At 33.4% G+C, this 17,312-nt stretch overlaps 1 protein-coding gene across 2 annotated transcripts in view; it reads left to right on the top strand.

The window, feature by feature from the left end:
- LOC127065425 (cytoplasmic polyadenylation element-binding protein 2) overlaps nucleotides 1-17,312 on the top strand; it is a 139,846-nt gene that overhangs the window by 71,882 nt on the left and 50,652 nt on the right. For both annotated transcript variants that reach the window (XM_050997742.1, XM_050997744.1), the window contains one exon: nucleotides 5,999-6,049. In XM_050997742.1, the coding sequence (XP_050853699.1) occupies nucleotides 5,999-6,049 (51 nt within the window). The remainder of the gene's footprint in view (nucleotides 1-5,998; nucleotides 6,050-17,312) is intronic.

The following is a 17,312-nucleotide window of genomic DNA, read 5'->3' as shown; positions in this document are numbered from 1 at the left end:
TTTTTTCTCTTCATTTTATCTGTCTTCCCTTTTTGTTTCATCAACTCGTAAATTCTACATAGATTCGCTTGCGCAAGAAGCCGGTCAGGAAAGCGCGTCGGTCACCAAACGAGCAGAATCGAAGACATTTGGCAACTCAAGGAGAAAGCAGCCAGCTAAATGCAATTATTTTTTTTCTCTTTCGTTCATTTCTTTCCTTTTTTCTTCCTTTTATATCACTTTTTTTCTCTTTTCTTCCTTTTCCATTTCAATTCCTCGTTTCCGTCGCACTCTAATCCGCACTTCTAATTTCGAATTTTTTTCTACGAGGGCAACTAAAAGAAAAAAAAAAGAAAGAAAAACAAAAAAGAGGAAAAAGATCATTCGTACATTTTCTTCGTCATTTTAAATCGTCTTGTATCTTGTCGTTCGTAAAAGAATATTATAAGTTCGTACAGATAAGCGAAACTCGTTATATTAAAGCGTTTCGCGTTTTTCTCGCGTGTCGAACTCGAGTTTGAACAAACGATTTCTAAGGAGGATAAAGTTATGTTGTATGTAAATATGTGTGTGCATGAATATTGAGTATTATGCGTGTGTGTGTGCGTGTGTTTGTATCCACGTGCGTGCTTGGAAGAGAGTATCACGCAAAATGACAAGCTAGTAGTCGGTATTTCGATTCGGTGTCGATTACACAAGCGAGAAAGAAACACGTGTCGTACGAAAGAAAGTTTAAACGTCCTATCCTGATTGAGCGATCATCATACGAAGAGATCATTTCGCATCATCTCTGCTCACTGAATACTACCCTCTCTATCTATCTACATCTTAAACATTTATTTCTTTATTTTCTGTAATATGATAGTTAGGAGTATACTACGAGATAACGTCATTTTGCGACGATATTTAAATATTTATGGATTGGTGAAAACAGACAGACGGACAGACGGACGGACGGACGAATGACGCGAGTTTAAATCAAATACAATTGAACTGTTTTTTCCTTTTCTTTTCTTCTTTTTTTCTTTTCGCTTCATAGAAACAGCTAAATAAATAAATAAATAAATAAATAAATAAATGAATGAATAAATAAATAAATGATAATCCTTTGCATTTCCATACGACCGAAAAGTCTTTGACGATTTACCTTTTACGTTTCTCTATTTAAAAATGTTAAGAACGACGCGACACAATTTTGTTCTTTTTTTTTTCTTTTTGCTTTCTTTCTTTGTTGTGTGTGTGTGTGTGTGTTTTTTTTCCTTAAATATATAACATCATCATGGGAATAAGAGGATAACAGCTTAGGACGATAAAATCATCGAAAGCGAGGTAACCATGAACGGCAAAGTAAATTCTCTCGGTACTGAGCATCCGTGAATCAACCTTTAAAGAGCATCCCGCGGTTTCGTAAAATGTGAAAACGTTAAGGAGGTGCAAAAGAAGAAGCAGAAGCAGAAGAAGAAGAAAAAAGAAGAAATAGAAGAAAAAAAAGAAAAAGAAGAAACTACCACATGGCTCTTTCCCCAGTCTCTCTCTCTCTCTTTCTCTCTCTCTCTCTCTCTTTCTCTCTCTCTCTCTCGTGCTCTTTCATTTCTGCCTCCTCCTCCTCCTTCACCTCTCTTTCCTTCTTCATCTCACGCAAAACGCGCAATCTGTCTGGTGAAACGTCCTATTCTCTTCTTTTTTCTCTTTCTCTCTCTCTCTCTCTCTCTTTCTGTTTCTTCCTTTTCCCTCCTTTAAACATTTTTGTGAAATAGGATTTTGCGGCTAATAGCCTTACGAAAGAATTAGAATCGTCGGATTTTCGGTGTTCCCGCGAATTCAACGATTCAATCGTTTCACGTCTAATTTACATAGTTTCGTCGGAAAACGGAACAAGTCTTAGGTGTCCTACTACGAGGGAATTATTTGAAAAAAGAAAAGAAAAGAAAAAAAAAGAGGAAGAAAAAAAGTACAACGCGAAATGGACTGGACTATCGAGATAAGGTAACCGGTTTTGTAATTCTAGGGAGACTCGACGATGTTGAGCAATGTTGAGAAGGGAGAGGAGAAAAAAATACAAAAAGAAAGAGAGAGAGAGAGAGAGACGAGAGAAAAAGGAGAAAGGAGAAAAAAGAAATTTTATTGTATAAAGAAAGAAAGAGAGAAACAAACAATTTTATATGTATCTACCATTTACGATTTTAGAACGAAATCTTTTTCGATCGAATTTATTGGTTATTAATTGACATAAATAAAACTAGACGATATCTTGTCTATACAAGACTGTTATAAAAAGAAATGTAACAAAAAGAAATATCAAAGAAGAGATTTGAGAAAGGTTAAGAAAGATAAGGAGGTAAAAAGGAAAAGAAAATAGAGTAGAACGAATTCATAGAAAGTCCACTTGCTACTAGTTGTCGTCATCGTCGTCCTCGTCGTCGTTGTCGTTGCCGTTGTCGTTGTCGTTGTCGTTGTTGTTCAGTCTCTCATCACAAACGGAGCGTTAAATAATTATTGAAACGTTTCTATGACTCTATTCCTCTTAGATTACTCTACACTACTACATTTATTTCTTTTGCATGCTCCATTGATATTAGTAATTATGCACTACACTAATTAATCTCTCTCTCTCTCTCTCTCTCTCTCTCTCTCTCTCAATTTCTCTATCTATCTATCTGTTTATCTATTTATCTATCTATTTGTCTCTGGCTTCAATATGGATAACAAACGGTACATTTAGCGAACGTTTATCTTATCATACTCAACGTAAACAGGAACTACAGATGATCCAAAAGAGAGAGAGAGAGAGAGAGAGGAAGAGAGATAGAGATAGAGAGAAAAGAGAGAGAGAGAGAGAGAGAGAGAGAGAGAGAGAGAGACTATGTCTTTCGCGAGACAGGACGTCAAACGCAACTCTTACTAATTAGACATACGTTTAATGAAAGTCTTCGCCCTCGTCATTAGTACATGCATATATATATATATATATATATATACATACACATATATATATATATTATCAGCGCATCTATATGCGTATACATATACATCGATCAGGGACTCTCACTTTGCGTTTGGTGCGAGCAGGAAAGAAGATACTAAAAATGAAAAAAGAGGGAAAAAGAAACCGAAGGAAAGCGTCCCCGATCGTGATGTTGATGTTGATGACGATGACGACGATGACGAGTAAGAGAAAGACAGAGAGAGACAGAAAGAGAAAGAAAAAAACGGAAAGAGAAGTGTAATGGTGGGAGAAAGCGGAAGGGCGGTGACTGACAGACCAGTAGATACGTAGACTTTAAAACTTGCTTCTTAATGTCAATGTTTACATGTGCATAGTCATTGGGACTAGTAAGCGCATATGAACGCACGAACGAACGTAGAACGCAAAGAGGCCTTCTAAGTTCAGAGGTTATCCCCTGTCATGGGAATATTGCTCGACTCGCGACTTGTTCTCTAACTCGCAACTTCAATTCAACTTCGACGAACATAAAAGTCATCGATAAGAGAAACATTTCTTTTTGCTCAGATTTGTGGAACCATTTTTCTTTTTTTTTTTTTACAAGTTCTTTCTTTTTCCATTTTCTTTTCTCCCTTTCTTTACCTTTTTTTTTGTTTTCTGCTTTTTTTTTCTCCTCTTCTTCCTTTATATCATACGAAGAAGAAGAACGAAGAAATTGTTTTCAACGATTCCATTGATTTTCCTTATGATTTTATTCGTAAATTATCTAATAAGAGAATCGATTCGTCATGGAAAAATCTACGAGGAAAATATTATTCGAATCCTTGATAATCTTTCCAAGTAAATGTCAATGACCCTTGAAACGTTACTTTTTCTTTATTTCTCATTACTGCGAATCTTTATCCTCTATCTTCCTTTTTGAAACAAAGTCGACGCGTTAGATACTAATCGTTGGATTTAGTTAAAGAAATAGAGAAAGAAAGAAAGAAAGAAAGAAAGAAGAAGTACAAAAAAAGAAGGAAAAAGAATTAAATCTGATGAGAGAAACTATTATCCTTTAAAAAAAGAGAAAAAAAAAGAAAAGAAAAATTAACTATTATATCGTAATTGTTATATCGTATCCGAGTAAACTTATCTTTTTCTAAAACGTTTTTCTCTTTTCATTATCAATACATACATACATACATACAATATACATATATATATATATATATACCTACATACGTACACGCTTATAAAAATAGAGATCGCGTGTATTAAAAAGATTTATAAGACGAGTACCTACAAGGCAGAGTGAAATTAATTAATAAAAAAAACGCTGAGTTTTCATTCGTTATCATTGTTATTGTAGTACCTGTCGTTTCCCGCACACATATACGCACACACACTCATACACACACGCATATTATACAGTCTAATGATTTCGCAAGAGAAAATAAATGCAGCGATCGGCGAAATGGCTGTTACACTGTGTAATTCTTGGTGTAAACTACTACGCGACTCTTTGTCGTTTTTCTTTCTCTTCTTCTCTCTCTCTCTCTCTCTCTCTCTCTGCCTCTCTCTTACTCTTTCTCTTTTTCACTCTTTCTCTTTCACTCCAGGATTTATACTCGAAGCCATTGCGAGTTTCGAACGTACGCTCTGCATACGCGAATCATAATTAACAAATTAATTTAACATAATTTTGCGTGGCTCGTTTCGAGCTTGCGACGACGCCATTACGCGGTAATTAGCAGCACTAAGATTCTCACAATGCTCGTACGATTATTCGCACGCGTCTCCGTGTGTGTTCGTGTATGTATATGTGTGTGCGTACGTACGCGTGTGCGTATGTCTATGCTTGTGTGTAAACGTATTCGTGTACGTCTTGATGAAACTACTTTTTTTTTTTTATGATTTTATTTACGTTGCTATTTATCAGTATTTTGAAACATTTGATCGGTATTTTAAATAAATGCTTAATATTTATAATAAGGAAAAAATAATACGTAATGTGAGGCCAATTAATTTTTTATACTGATTGAAATCGGTATATTCATTTATATCGAGCGTTAAAAAATATTTATTGTTAATTAATGAAAATATTGATCGAAGAAGCACAAGTGTTCTTTCTTCTTCTTTTTTTTTTTTTTTTTTTTTTTTAATCGTATCCACCTACTTCATCGATCAATCGTACAGACATATAAGAAACGTCCTAGGGAGAGTATCTTTATCTCTTTCTCTTTCTCTCTTTACGAAACGTTGACAGCTCCCCGTAAGTGATCACGCTATTTTAGCTCTCCAGTTTCTTCGCTCTGTTTTTTTACGTTAAACACACCGATTATTATTAATTCGACACTCAACGGCTGTCAGCACTTTGCGAGCCACTCTAAACGCAATCTAATAGACGACATAAATTACGACCGACCAAATCGGTCTCGCGTAATCGCTTTTTTTCTTTTTTTCTTCCATTTTAACAAAATTCAACTGAAATTTCATGTTTATTTATGTGTATTCAAAAATGTTTTAGGGATCATTATAGACAAATTAAATGTCTGATCTTTTCGATATAAAAATAAAAAAGTTATTCTTTCGATTTGTCAAATTGCTTTTCTACTTTATGTAAAATAATAATAATAACAATAACAATAATAATAATAATAATAATAATATATTAATATTAATAATAAATACATTATTATTATTACTATCATTTTATAAAATAATAGCACATGAAAATTTACAATCTATTTATAAATCAAAAACATATAATATTATCAATAATATATCAATACGACTATAATAAATAATATATTATTATTATTATTATTATTATTATTATTATTATTATTATTATTATTATTATTATTATTATTATTATTATTATTATTATTATTATTATTATTATTATTATTATTATTATTATTATTATTATTATTATTATTATTATTATTATTACTATTATTTTATAAAATAAAAGCACATGACAATTCCCAAACTATTTTTATAAATTAAAAATATATCATAGAAAAATTAATAACGTAAGATTTTTTTGTACTAATCGCATTATTTTTTTCTTTTTCTCTTCTGTTACAGGATTCATAAACTGCAATGCCAACACGCTACAGTCGCTCGCGCAGCTACACGGTGAGTGAAAACCGCTTGTTACTCGATTTCCTCCTTCCCTTCCGTTTTCCACCATCCATTTTCACTCTGACACAAATGTGGTTATGACAGTGGCGTGTGGGACACTGAACACGAACGTTGAATGTCTTAAGGGCCACGCCACAAGGAAGAACCAGTACCCGTAGTTAATTAATATTTATAGTTATGTAATAACTTCTACGTAAGAAGGATATCTCGCGCATGACAATCCAAGAAACTTGATCCTCCTTATTCCCCTTACCGTTCACTTCCTTCTTGAGCAGATTAATAGGCGGAAAATACGAATCAGTGTCGAATTATAAATTTCATATGATATGGAAAATCGTCCGTCAAGAAAGAAGAGTTTCTTTCTTTCATTCCTTCTTCGATCTATAATTCGTTTCTTTTCTTTTTTTTTTTCTTTCATTATTTTTTCTAGTTCCGAGCGATTAGAATTCGAGTGATTAGATAGAACAGGTTTTAACGCGGCTGCATTATCAAAAAAGAAGGAAAAAAAAAATGAAAAAAGAAAGGAGCAAAAAATCGTCCTCGGAAGAAAGACGAACTATCGATATTTACTCAAAAATCTGATCTTTTAATTTAAAAAAAAAAAGAAAAAAAAGAAAAAAGAAAGAAAAGGAATATCCTACGTTCGATCGAAGGTTGATTAAACATCCAATATAAATCCGTTAACAATCCAATATAAAATTTGTTTTAGATATGTATGAGTATACTTAACAAAAAAAAAAAAAAAAGTGTTTTAAGCGTCGTATCCATTAAAGTAGTTTGTATTTCAACGTAATGATTTATGGGGAGGAGGAAGGGAATACCTATACATACATACATACATATATATTTGTTTTTTTATGGTAATGCCAAAAATAAAAGAAAAGAAAACAAACGCAGTTTCGTATCATTCTTGAAAAAAAAAGAAAGAAATAAAAAACCGAACAAAATAAAAAAAGATGGCAATGGTTCTGTCCCTACAATAATATCGTTTTATTCGAATCATCTCCGCTTCCACGAATCGCTACAAATTCGTGAAGACGGCCTATCGTCTTCACGATGGAATTTCACTGGTACGAACGAAAAAAAGAATCCCTGCGAATTCTTTCGTGGACCCGTTGCCAGAAAGAAGGTACGCACGGAGAATTTTCAATTTCTTTCTTTGTCTCTTCTTTCTTTCTTTCTTTCTTTCTTCTTTCCTTTCTGTAGTAACCGAAAGAAAAAGAGAGAAAGAAAAACAGAGAAAAAGAGAGAGAGAGAGAGAGAGAGAAGGTGGGACTGTACGCGTTACCTGAAATTACGTGAGCATGCATGGAATCGGTACGTGTGACAGACATGCACGAGGCACTACGTTGATGGGAGGACACGATCGTGTGCAGGAATCAAGGCAGCGTGAAATGCACGCGCATGTACCGGAGGCCTCTTTCGTAATGTCGGCTCCTCTATAGAATTAAAATCGAGAGGATAACTCTCGTGAACGCAAAAAGAGAAGGAGAAAATTTCGTGACGTTCACGTTTAACGACAAAATTTTCCATTCAGATCTTTATGTCATTCTTCTTTTTCTTCTTTTTATTATTATTATTATTATTTTTATTTTTATTTTCCTGTCTCTCTCTCTCTCTCTCTCTCTTTCTCTTTGTATCGATCTCATTATCTTTTTATCTATCCATCTCTCTATATCTTTCCTTCTAAAAAAATAAAATTTCAATTTTCTTTAAAAAATATTTTCCTTTCAAAGTATCGCTTATATATCTATGAATACTATCTCGTGTGTATGTGTGTGTGTGTATGTGTTTGTGCGTGTTTGTATACACATTGTTAAGCTTCAAGGCCCCTGTCGAGATGCGGGTGAAACGTTACGTTCGCCCGTCCAATAATCGCTTCGGTAACTAGCGCGAATTAGCAAACATATGCCCGCTAACGATCATCCGAGGCCTTTGACCTTTGCCCGTTGCGTTAAGCTCGCAAATTATATTACGATGTTGTTAAAATCGTATATACCGGTACGGGCGTACGATCACGAAATTATGGCATACGCATCACGTTATCGCATCTACAGATCGTACAACGTTATCGATTAGGGTGAAACATCGATCTAACGTTTAGTAACGTGTGAGAACAAACCCTTCGATTATTCTATTAATTATATACGCAATGTTCGGGATACGGATTTACACGAGAAAGTTTTTCTATTCTTTTTTCTTTATTTATTTATTTTATTTTATTTTTTTTTTCTTTTATTTTCGGTTCTCCAAATCTCGCTAAAAAAAAATAACAAATTCCCATATTTATATATCGGGGTTCGTGCAAGAGTTGTATAAAAAGTGTCACTTTTTAAACAAAAATTGAAGAAAAATTTTATTATCAAATTTTTAATAAAAATAACGAATAAAATTTTCTTTCAATTTTTGCATGAAATGTAACAAGAAATATTTTTGCATCGATTCCTATCGTCGCTTATATACGATCGCTTCACAATTGATTGTTATAGTGTTGCCGAAAAAATAAAAAAATATATATATATATATATATATATATATATAAAGAAACAACATAAACAAATAGAAACGTCGGAAAAAGGAATATAACAAAAATAAATAGAATTTTCCGAGAATTTTCTTTCTTATTTTTTTTGGTTTTCTATATATATATTTTTTTTTTCCTGACAGATTCATGAATCCAACACAAACGATAGGTCGCATTTGCATATATCTATATATTCGAACGTCGAGCCGCTGTCCAGTTGCCTCGACCTCTGCGATCTATCGCTCTCCACTTCCTTTTCTCTCTCTCTCTCTCTCTCTCTCTCTCTCTCTCTCTCTCTCTCTCTCTCTCTCATGTTTTTTTTTATCCCTGGAAAAACGATAGATATGCATAGAGCACGAGGCCACAAGCAACACAAGTTAAGCGTTGCATATTCAATGAATGCAGATTTCGGTGAGAGGCCACACCCGGTGAAACAATACATTAATTAGCCAACCTTTTGCGGTATTGGTAAGGGATGTCTAGGGTTAAAGGGCTCACTCTCACTCTTAGTTTCTTTCTCTTTCTCTCTATTTATCTATCTCTATCTTTCTCTCTTTCTCTCTTTCTCTCTGTCTCTTTAAATACGAAAAAGAGAGATGGAGAAAGAGATAGATAGACAGTCTTACATCGTTTTACGTAGTCTCGCAGTATAACTTCCTCCTTCTATACTAGAGTTTCAGCATCTGCTCCATAAATCCGGACATCGTTCAATATTTATAGAGGTTCTGGGCTTCCTTGCTTACTTTTAATCTCCACCAGTGCTTTCTCTCTCTCTTTCTTTATCTATCTATCTGTCTGTCTCTTTTTGACTTTCTCTCTCTCTCTCTCTCTCTCTCCTTCTCCCTATCCCTCTCTTTCTCTATTAACCAGGTGTGTTCTTTCTTGAGTCAAATGGATAGGCAAAGATCTATCTCAGAATCTCGAGACGTGAAAAAGTCGAAGCTCCTCTGACCTTTCCTTAAATTTCAGTTAGAAACTCTGAGGTTAGATAAATCTAAGAATAATTTGAGATTTTCACCTTAGGAAACATGGGAAAAAAGATTTTCTTTACACTGCTAAAAATTTAATATTCGAATAATCAGTATTATCTGTCTCTCTCTTTCTCTTTTCTTTTTTTTCTTCTTCTTGTTTCTCTATCTCGTACAACCGAGAACGTAGATTAGTAAGAACAGAATAATCGTAGAGTGCGATTACAAAGGGAAAGAGAGTCAGTCCACGAGAGTAAAAACTATGTAATCTTCTCCTCCGTTTGTTATTGTAAAATTAACGAAGTAGGTACATAGGTACCTACGTTCTTTACTCGTTGCAAGCAGACTCTCGAGTCGACTCATTGTTTCACGACGAGAAGCTAATTCGCGAAGGAAGATTACGGTACTTTGCCTTCTTGATTAGAATGTCCGTGTCACGATTTGAAAAAAGAGGAAGAAATGAAAAAAAGAAAAAGAAAAAGAAAAGAAAAAAAAATTAAAAGAAAAAACGAGACGAGACGAAACGAAGAAGAGTGAGCGAGACAGAAGATATCGTTCGAACGTATTTCTTGGATCGTTAATTTCACGTTTCTCGAGTTTTCACGTTCCCTGATCGATTCGAGCAATCGAGCTAACGTTGAACATCGAAGCCAAGGCGCTAAGATTTCCTTGTCCCACATTTCTTTATTCTTCGATCCTTGACAAAGTTTCTATTCTTCCTCGTAAATTCCTTGATTACGGAGTGTTCGTGTTTTATCGCGATATTTTTCTTTTTTCTCTCTCTCTCTTTTTTTTTTTTGTTTGTTTCTGTCCATTTTCTTCCGTTTTTCTTTTTGTTGTTGTTTTTTTTTTCAAAAATACGACAAAAACGATAAATAGGACGCAACGGTAGGAAGATTATCGGTTTTTTTTTTTTTTTTCTTTTAAAGAGAGATTTCGAGATTTTCTGCTTTATTTTAAAAGTTGTTATACTTTACTCTTTATTAAAGTAAAGGATAGACCTTAAAAAAGTTAGAGAAGAGAGAGAGAGAGAAAGATAAAAAGAGAAAAAACAACTGTTCCATGAAATATAAAATTACTTAATCCTGTTTCGTTTATCCTGAACGTGTTACGTTCTATCTATCTATATATATATTTTTTATATTATATCTGTTAAACCTTTTTTTCATTGGTATGACAGACACCGCAGTGATCGTCAGTGAGCTTTCCGTCACACGATTTATCTTTTATTTACGCCGCTACGATCACCAGTGAGTGACGGGCAAATAAATATGTTGCATATCATGTTTTTGTGTAATTCAATACTATAATTTAATAAAGTATTCCATTATTTTTATCTTATTTTATTTTATTTATTTTTTCTTTTTTTTTTTTTTTATTTAATATAATACAAATCTAAGCAGCAGTGCGTGAAAAATTTATTAAAATTTAACGATGTAAACGTTTGACGATAAAATTTATTAAAGATCTATACGTTGTAATCTATCCGTAATAATAGACGGCTTTACAAAATTTAAAGAGATTTTATGTTTAGACGGTATGATAAAAAATTATGATAAAAAATGTACGAAACGATCGCGTTTTCTACTGTTATATACATACCTATATATATTTTTTTTTTATCCCTGCTGCAAAAGAGAAAAAAGGAAAGAAAGAAAACGAGAATTTTTTGTTGAAAAGTACTTTGGTTAGTTAAAAAAATCGTTATTCGATATATTTGAAAATCTGTATACATATCTGTGACTAATCTTGAACTTTCGACAATCACGTTGGATAATCACGTATCGTAGAAAGCGTAATGTATTTATTTCTTTTCGACATTAAATCTGCGTTAGAACATGAGCTTGTCTTCGAGCATTGCTTGGCTCGTCACGTAGTAAAATGGCGTAATAATCGTATCCTACCTTCATCTCTTATTTCGTCTTTTTCGTACGTAGATATATAAGTAAATAAGTAAATAAGTAAGCAAGCAAGTAAGTAAGTAAGTAAGTTAGTAAGTACGTTAGGTACGGTCTCAGAAGTCATTCGTTTGACGTAATCCGGCGGAAGTGAATATTGAAAGAGAGAAGAACGAAGCGCGAATTCGAAGGACGTCGATCGTAAGAGAAGATAACAAGAAGACACCTTATCGTTAACTCTTATCTTATTTCGCGATACTACTATGCGTTTTATGTACCGCCCTCGCTATCTTAGTTATCATTATAATAAATTCTCAGTGTTTCGATGCTTAACCTTGTGTTAGCACCTTCATAATTTATCGTTGCTTGTTAGGTTTATGAATTATATAGATTGGAAAGGAAGTTTCGTTATCTTCCATATTGAATAGGATGCATGAGATCGGTAATATTCAATTTTGCGTTAACAAAGAATATTTATGATGTTTCACGAAAGAAACTTTTAACGTTTTCAAGTTTTGTAAAATTCGTTAATTTTCTAATTGAATTTTCTAATGTTTCAAATCGTTTTTTTCTCGGTTTTCTTTTTTTTTCAAGTAAATGTCAAAAGTAAGAATGATTAAATACTTCATGGCATTTTCATTACGATAACTTTTATTTTTAATGTGATTTGAATTACTTTTTTTCTTTTTCGCGAGAAAATAATTTTGTACGATTTTTTCATTTATAACAATCACAAATTATTACTGCATCTCGTCGAATGTTAATTATCACCGCGCTATTCCCAGAATACCTTTAATTGTTGTCATTCAAGTTCTCTTCTCCCTTCGATGTACAGAAGAAGAATATTCTTTCTGCCAATTAAATCAACGGTTATTATGTGGGCACGTATCACGCAATTAAAAGTAATCACTTTGTGTCTTTTATTCGACTTCGTGCGACACGATTTACTACGTTGAACCATTTCTTTTTCCTTTTTTTTTTTTCCTTACATGCGAATATACCTTTATGAGGCACGTTAGCCTCGTATTACGATGCGTTTGAACTATAAATTTTAAATAAACGCTCAAAGGTCGTAAAGTAAAAACAAACTATTTCTAGTTTATTAACTAACTATCGTAAATTACAATTTTCTCTTTTCATATATATATATAGTGTTAATACGTTAGATCTATCGAATAAAGTTCCATTCTTATTGAATTAACTTTTTATTGTTAATATGTATATTAATAAATGTAATTATTAGCGACAATATTAGCTACATCTATTTTTATTGTTTATATTAATATCAATTAATATATTATTAATACTAACTACATCTATATTATTGATTTATTATTAACGACATCTTTACGTCAATTAGATCTCAATGAATATAAATAGTATAAGAATTTAATAATTATTTTCATGTTACTTAAAAAGAAAAAAAAACCAATGGAACTTGTTTTCATAGGTCAAACACATATACACATACACGCAACACATAACACATTTCAATATATATACAATATACATATATATATGTGTGTGTGTTTGTATATATACTTTTGCAAATCAAGATTTACAAACATTCGACGAGCCAAGAAAAACTAGCAACCATCCTATTTATCTCGATTGGCAAAGTTAGACGTTGTTCTTCCAGAAGTCGTACTTGTTAAGCAACAACAGATATTTCGCCATAGCGAACGAGTCCTCGTTCTCTAGCACGTAAGCAAAGCTAAAACTAGAACTATAGTTACCAGTCCCGGTACCACTATTACTCATATCGTCGATCTGATATCGAAAGATGGTAAACGAGAAGCAGCTAGCAGATCAGGCCACCACCACTAAGGTAATTCGATCGGTTCGAATGAATACGCGTGTAACGGTAAACCTCTTGCTCGCGTTTGCTCGCTCCTTCAATTCGATTTGTACAGTCAAAGTCGATCTTTCAAAGGCAAGATGATATTAGCGACAGGCCGAATAAAATGCGGACTTGCGAAATTTACCCTAAAGGCGAGAACTAATACCTTAGATAGCCCCCACTATCGAGAAATAACGATACATTGGAACGATATACGACGATGGTTACCAATCCTTCGATAATTTGATCTGTCCTAATGAGAAGAAAGAGAAAGAAAGAGAAAGAAAAAAAAAAGAGAAAAAAGAAAAAGAGAGTGAGAATCTGGACACCGTAGAAGATATTAAGAACAGTTTATTTATTTTTTCTCTTTCTCTCTCTCTTTCTTTTTTTCTTTCTTTTTCATTTCGACGAACTTAGCTTTCCTAACGCGTATTCGGTCTCCCCCTTCGTAAAGAAAAGGATATGAGTGAGAAAAGTGAGAATAGTGGGGGTAGGAGAGCCAGAGAGACCTGTTTTCAAGACCTGCCTTAACACAGGTTACAGAAGGTGTTTCCTCCTCCTCCTTCTCTTCTTTCTTTTCCTCCTCCAACTTTATCCTCCATTCTCCTCCTTCTTATCCAACCACGTTAGAACTCTGCGAACTCACTTTCGCGTTCGATCTAACGAATGCAAAGGGAGAAAAAGTAACGGGTTCCTCGTTGCGGAGGAGTTACGTTCTAAAAAGGGCTTGAGAAAGTTGATGGCCGGGCCATAACGTTAAATGATTTTCTGTTGACATGATTCCATGTAGTCATGTAGCTTTCTATTACCGGTCTTTCTATCGTTCTTTTAAATATATACTTATTTGTCTATCGATCTATGTTTTCATGTATTAAGAAGTTATCCCTACATGTGTATATATATATAGTAAAGAAAAAGTAAGTGAATAATAATTCAAAATAAATGTCGAAATAACAATTCGTAATATTCGAAGGAATAAATCCGAAGAAGAATTATTCTTACGAGGAAAATATAATCGGATATCGGGCTTTCCAAATCGCTGAACGATCTCGCTCACGAAGTTTTAATCGAGTCGAACTCGATTCCGACCTGACTCTTAAGACTTAAGTGATTTAAGCGATGAGAAGATCGCGTCAAGCTGCGAGAATGCTGCAATATATGAATGCGGATTACTTAATTGCGTCGGTACCTTCTAATTGAAATGCACGATCGGATCGTTCGACTTGATATCGACAGGTTTGCTTTCTAGATCCTCTCTCTCTCTCTGTATCTCTCTTTATCTTTCTCTCTTCGCGATGAAATTTCGGAGTTTCGTAAAATATAGAATAATAAGAGGTTGTGGAACGAAGAAGAACCCGAAGGAAATGAATGAGTAGTCTGCTTAACGAATGTGGAGTATATTTGTTCTGTCTATCTTTGTCTTTCTGTCTCTCTCTTTCCTTCTCTCTCTCTCTCTCTCTCTTGTTAATCAATTCTCTTTACCCACCCCCGATCGCTACAATTCGACTCAAGATTCAGTCTCACTGAAAGTGCACGCGACGCCCAGGTCGGTTTCGGTTTCACAAGACCGAAAGGTCAGCAGTACAGCGAATTCTCCATCTCGATGCTCTTTTAAAATACATATGCATGTAAGTACTTACTTACTTCTTATCCGCGTATCGGTTAGTTGTAGATATTGTACTCTTCGGACATATTCTTTTTTCTTTCTTTTTTTTTTTTTTTTTTTTTATATCAACCCGACATAGATACGAAACTTCAAATGCAATTCTACGTCGAACATGTACGATTAAATGAAATTGAAGTAGATTTGTATTGTATGTATCGAATTATATGTATCATGATTAAATAGATTTATATTATATGTTTGGATGATTAAATACTTATATATGGATCAAGTACTTATATAAACAGTGTGAATTGTATTGCATGTTATATTTAATTAAATAGTAATATTACCTATTGCAATAATCCAATTTTTTTTTACTCTCTTTCTTTCTCTCTCTCTCTCTCTCTCTCTTTTATTTCTTTTTCTTTTTTAATAAAATTATATCAGTATAAACTATTAAATGTTATATTTACATAGGTATAATTTATACTTAGCAGATATAATGCTGATTTTTTTTTTTTTTTTTTTTTTTTAATACGAATTGGTAATTAAATTGTATAACGAGAAAAAGAAACGAAGTAATACGTACGGAACAGTTATAGACATGCAAATTCAACGTTAGATAACATTACAAACGATTTAAAAATAATTTTTAATTAATATTCGTATAAAACGATTACCTGATATATTAAATAAAAGGAAGAACGTTGATATTGTCAGCTCGATCGACGTAATATTGATATAGTCATATGCACTTTGTGAATACAATTTCAATAAACGAATTCCATTACACATTATATTCTATTTTCCAACTTATCGTGGCACGGCCATTCAGAGATAACCATTCACTCGTTTTCCCCGCATTCTCTCCGTATTAATATTCAATATTTTAACACTGTGAAGAGAGAGAAAGAGAGAAAGAAAGAGAGAGAGAGAAAGAGAAGGGTAATTTATTCTACGTACTTATGTACATGCATAATATATATATATATATATATATATATATATATATATATATATATGGTGATTTACTTATATACAATATATATATATACATATATATTTTATATATATGCATAATATATATATATATATATATATATATATATTACAAACAACAGAACGATCATTAACGACGCTCGGTGTTCTCGCGTGCGTTGCCGTCGCGTGCCGAAGAAACGAGCGAACGAACGAACGAACGAACGAGCTCGATCGATCGATCGCACGAGCGAATTTCACGCGGATGAAAATGAATAGGGTCCGAAGAAAATTATAGAATAGAAATAAAGTAAAGTGAGATATCTCTTTTTTGAGGAAAAAGAAAAGAAAAGAAAAGACAGGAAAAAGAAAAAGAACGAGCTCCGTTGAGACATCCAATAAAGAGAAAGACTTTCTAAATCTTTCTTTTTCTTTCTCTCTTTCTCTTTCTCTCTTTCTCTCTTTCTCTTAGAATTTTTTTAAAAAAATTTGACTTGTTTTAAAACCACACGTCGATGGTGATCGTAAAAGAAAGCAAAAGTGGAAGGGTAAAAAGTGGTAGGTAGGTGACTTGAAAAAAAGGAAAAAAGTGGAAGGAAGAAAATGAAAAAATAAAAAAGAAAAAGGAAGGATGGGAGGAAGGGGGCTAGCTCGTCTAGCTGAAGTAAAGGAAGAAGAGGGTAAGAGAGAGAAAGAGAGAGAGAGAGAGAAAGGGTCGTTGGAGACGCGGCGAACCCTTGAGACGCGCGCTCGTTAATTCACAGAATTTTCTAAGCCGTTAATAAGCCCATAATTACGAATTTTTATAATTTTTACCGGGCCAACGCGATGGAAAAGAAAATGGTAGGAGTAGCAACGAGATGATGATGGTTGAAGGGTGGAGGAGAAATGGTGGTCCACGTGCTTGGCTAGACAGTCTTTGGGGAAAAAAAATATTTTGTGTGTGTGATGGATAGAAAATGTAAAAGAAGAGTGAGATAGAAGGTGACGAGAAAGTATAACGATCGTGATAACGTTTTAATTGCTCCCTCTTCTCCCTCCAATTATCATTATCGTTATCAAAAGCCACACTAACGCGATACTTATTCGATAGAAAGGTATGGTTCGGTTCTTAGAAAAGGTATAGCTCAAGAACAGTGATGAATTAATTGTCCTCTCTTTCTTCTTACTAATTAACGATTGAAACTTCTTCTTTCGTGAAATTCGTCGCTATTGAATTTCTTTTAACGTAACGATTCAAAATTATTCAATCGTAAAATCGATCGATCGTTTTTCTTCGTCTTATACTCCTTCTTTGTTTTCTTTTTTTTTTTATTCTTCGAACTTATTCAAAGAGAAAGAATTTACTCCCACGTTTCTCGGCGGCTAAGTTCTTATTCACGACTTTCTATTTTATAATTTATACTCGAGGATATACGTATGTATATGTACTTACGTACGTAT

Source organism: Vespula vulgaris, chromosome 7 (genome assembly GCF_905475345.1).
Source record: "Vespula vulgaris chromosome 7, iyVesVulg1.1, whole genome shotgun sequence".
NCBI lineage: Eukaryota > Metazoa > Arthropoda > Insecta > Hymenoptera > Vespidae > Vespula > Vespula vulgaris.
This window is presented reverse-complemented; position numbering and strand designations above follow the sequence as displayed.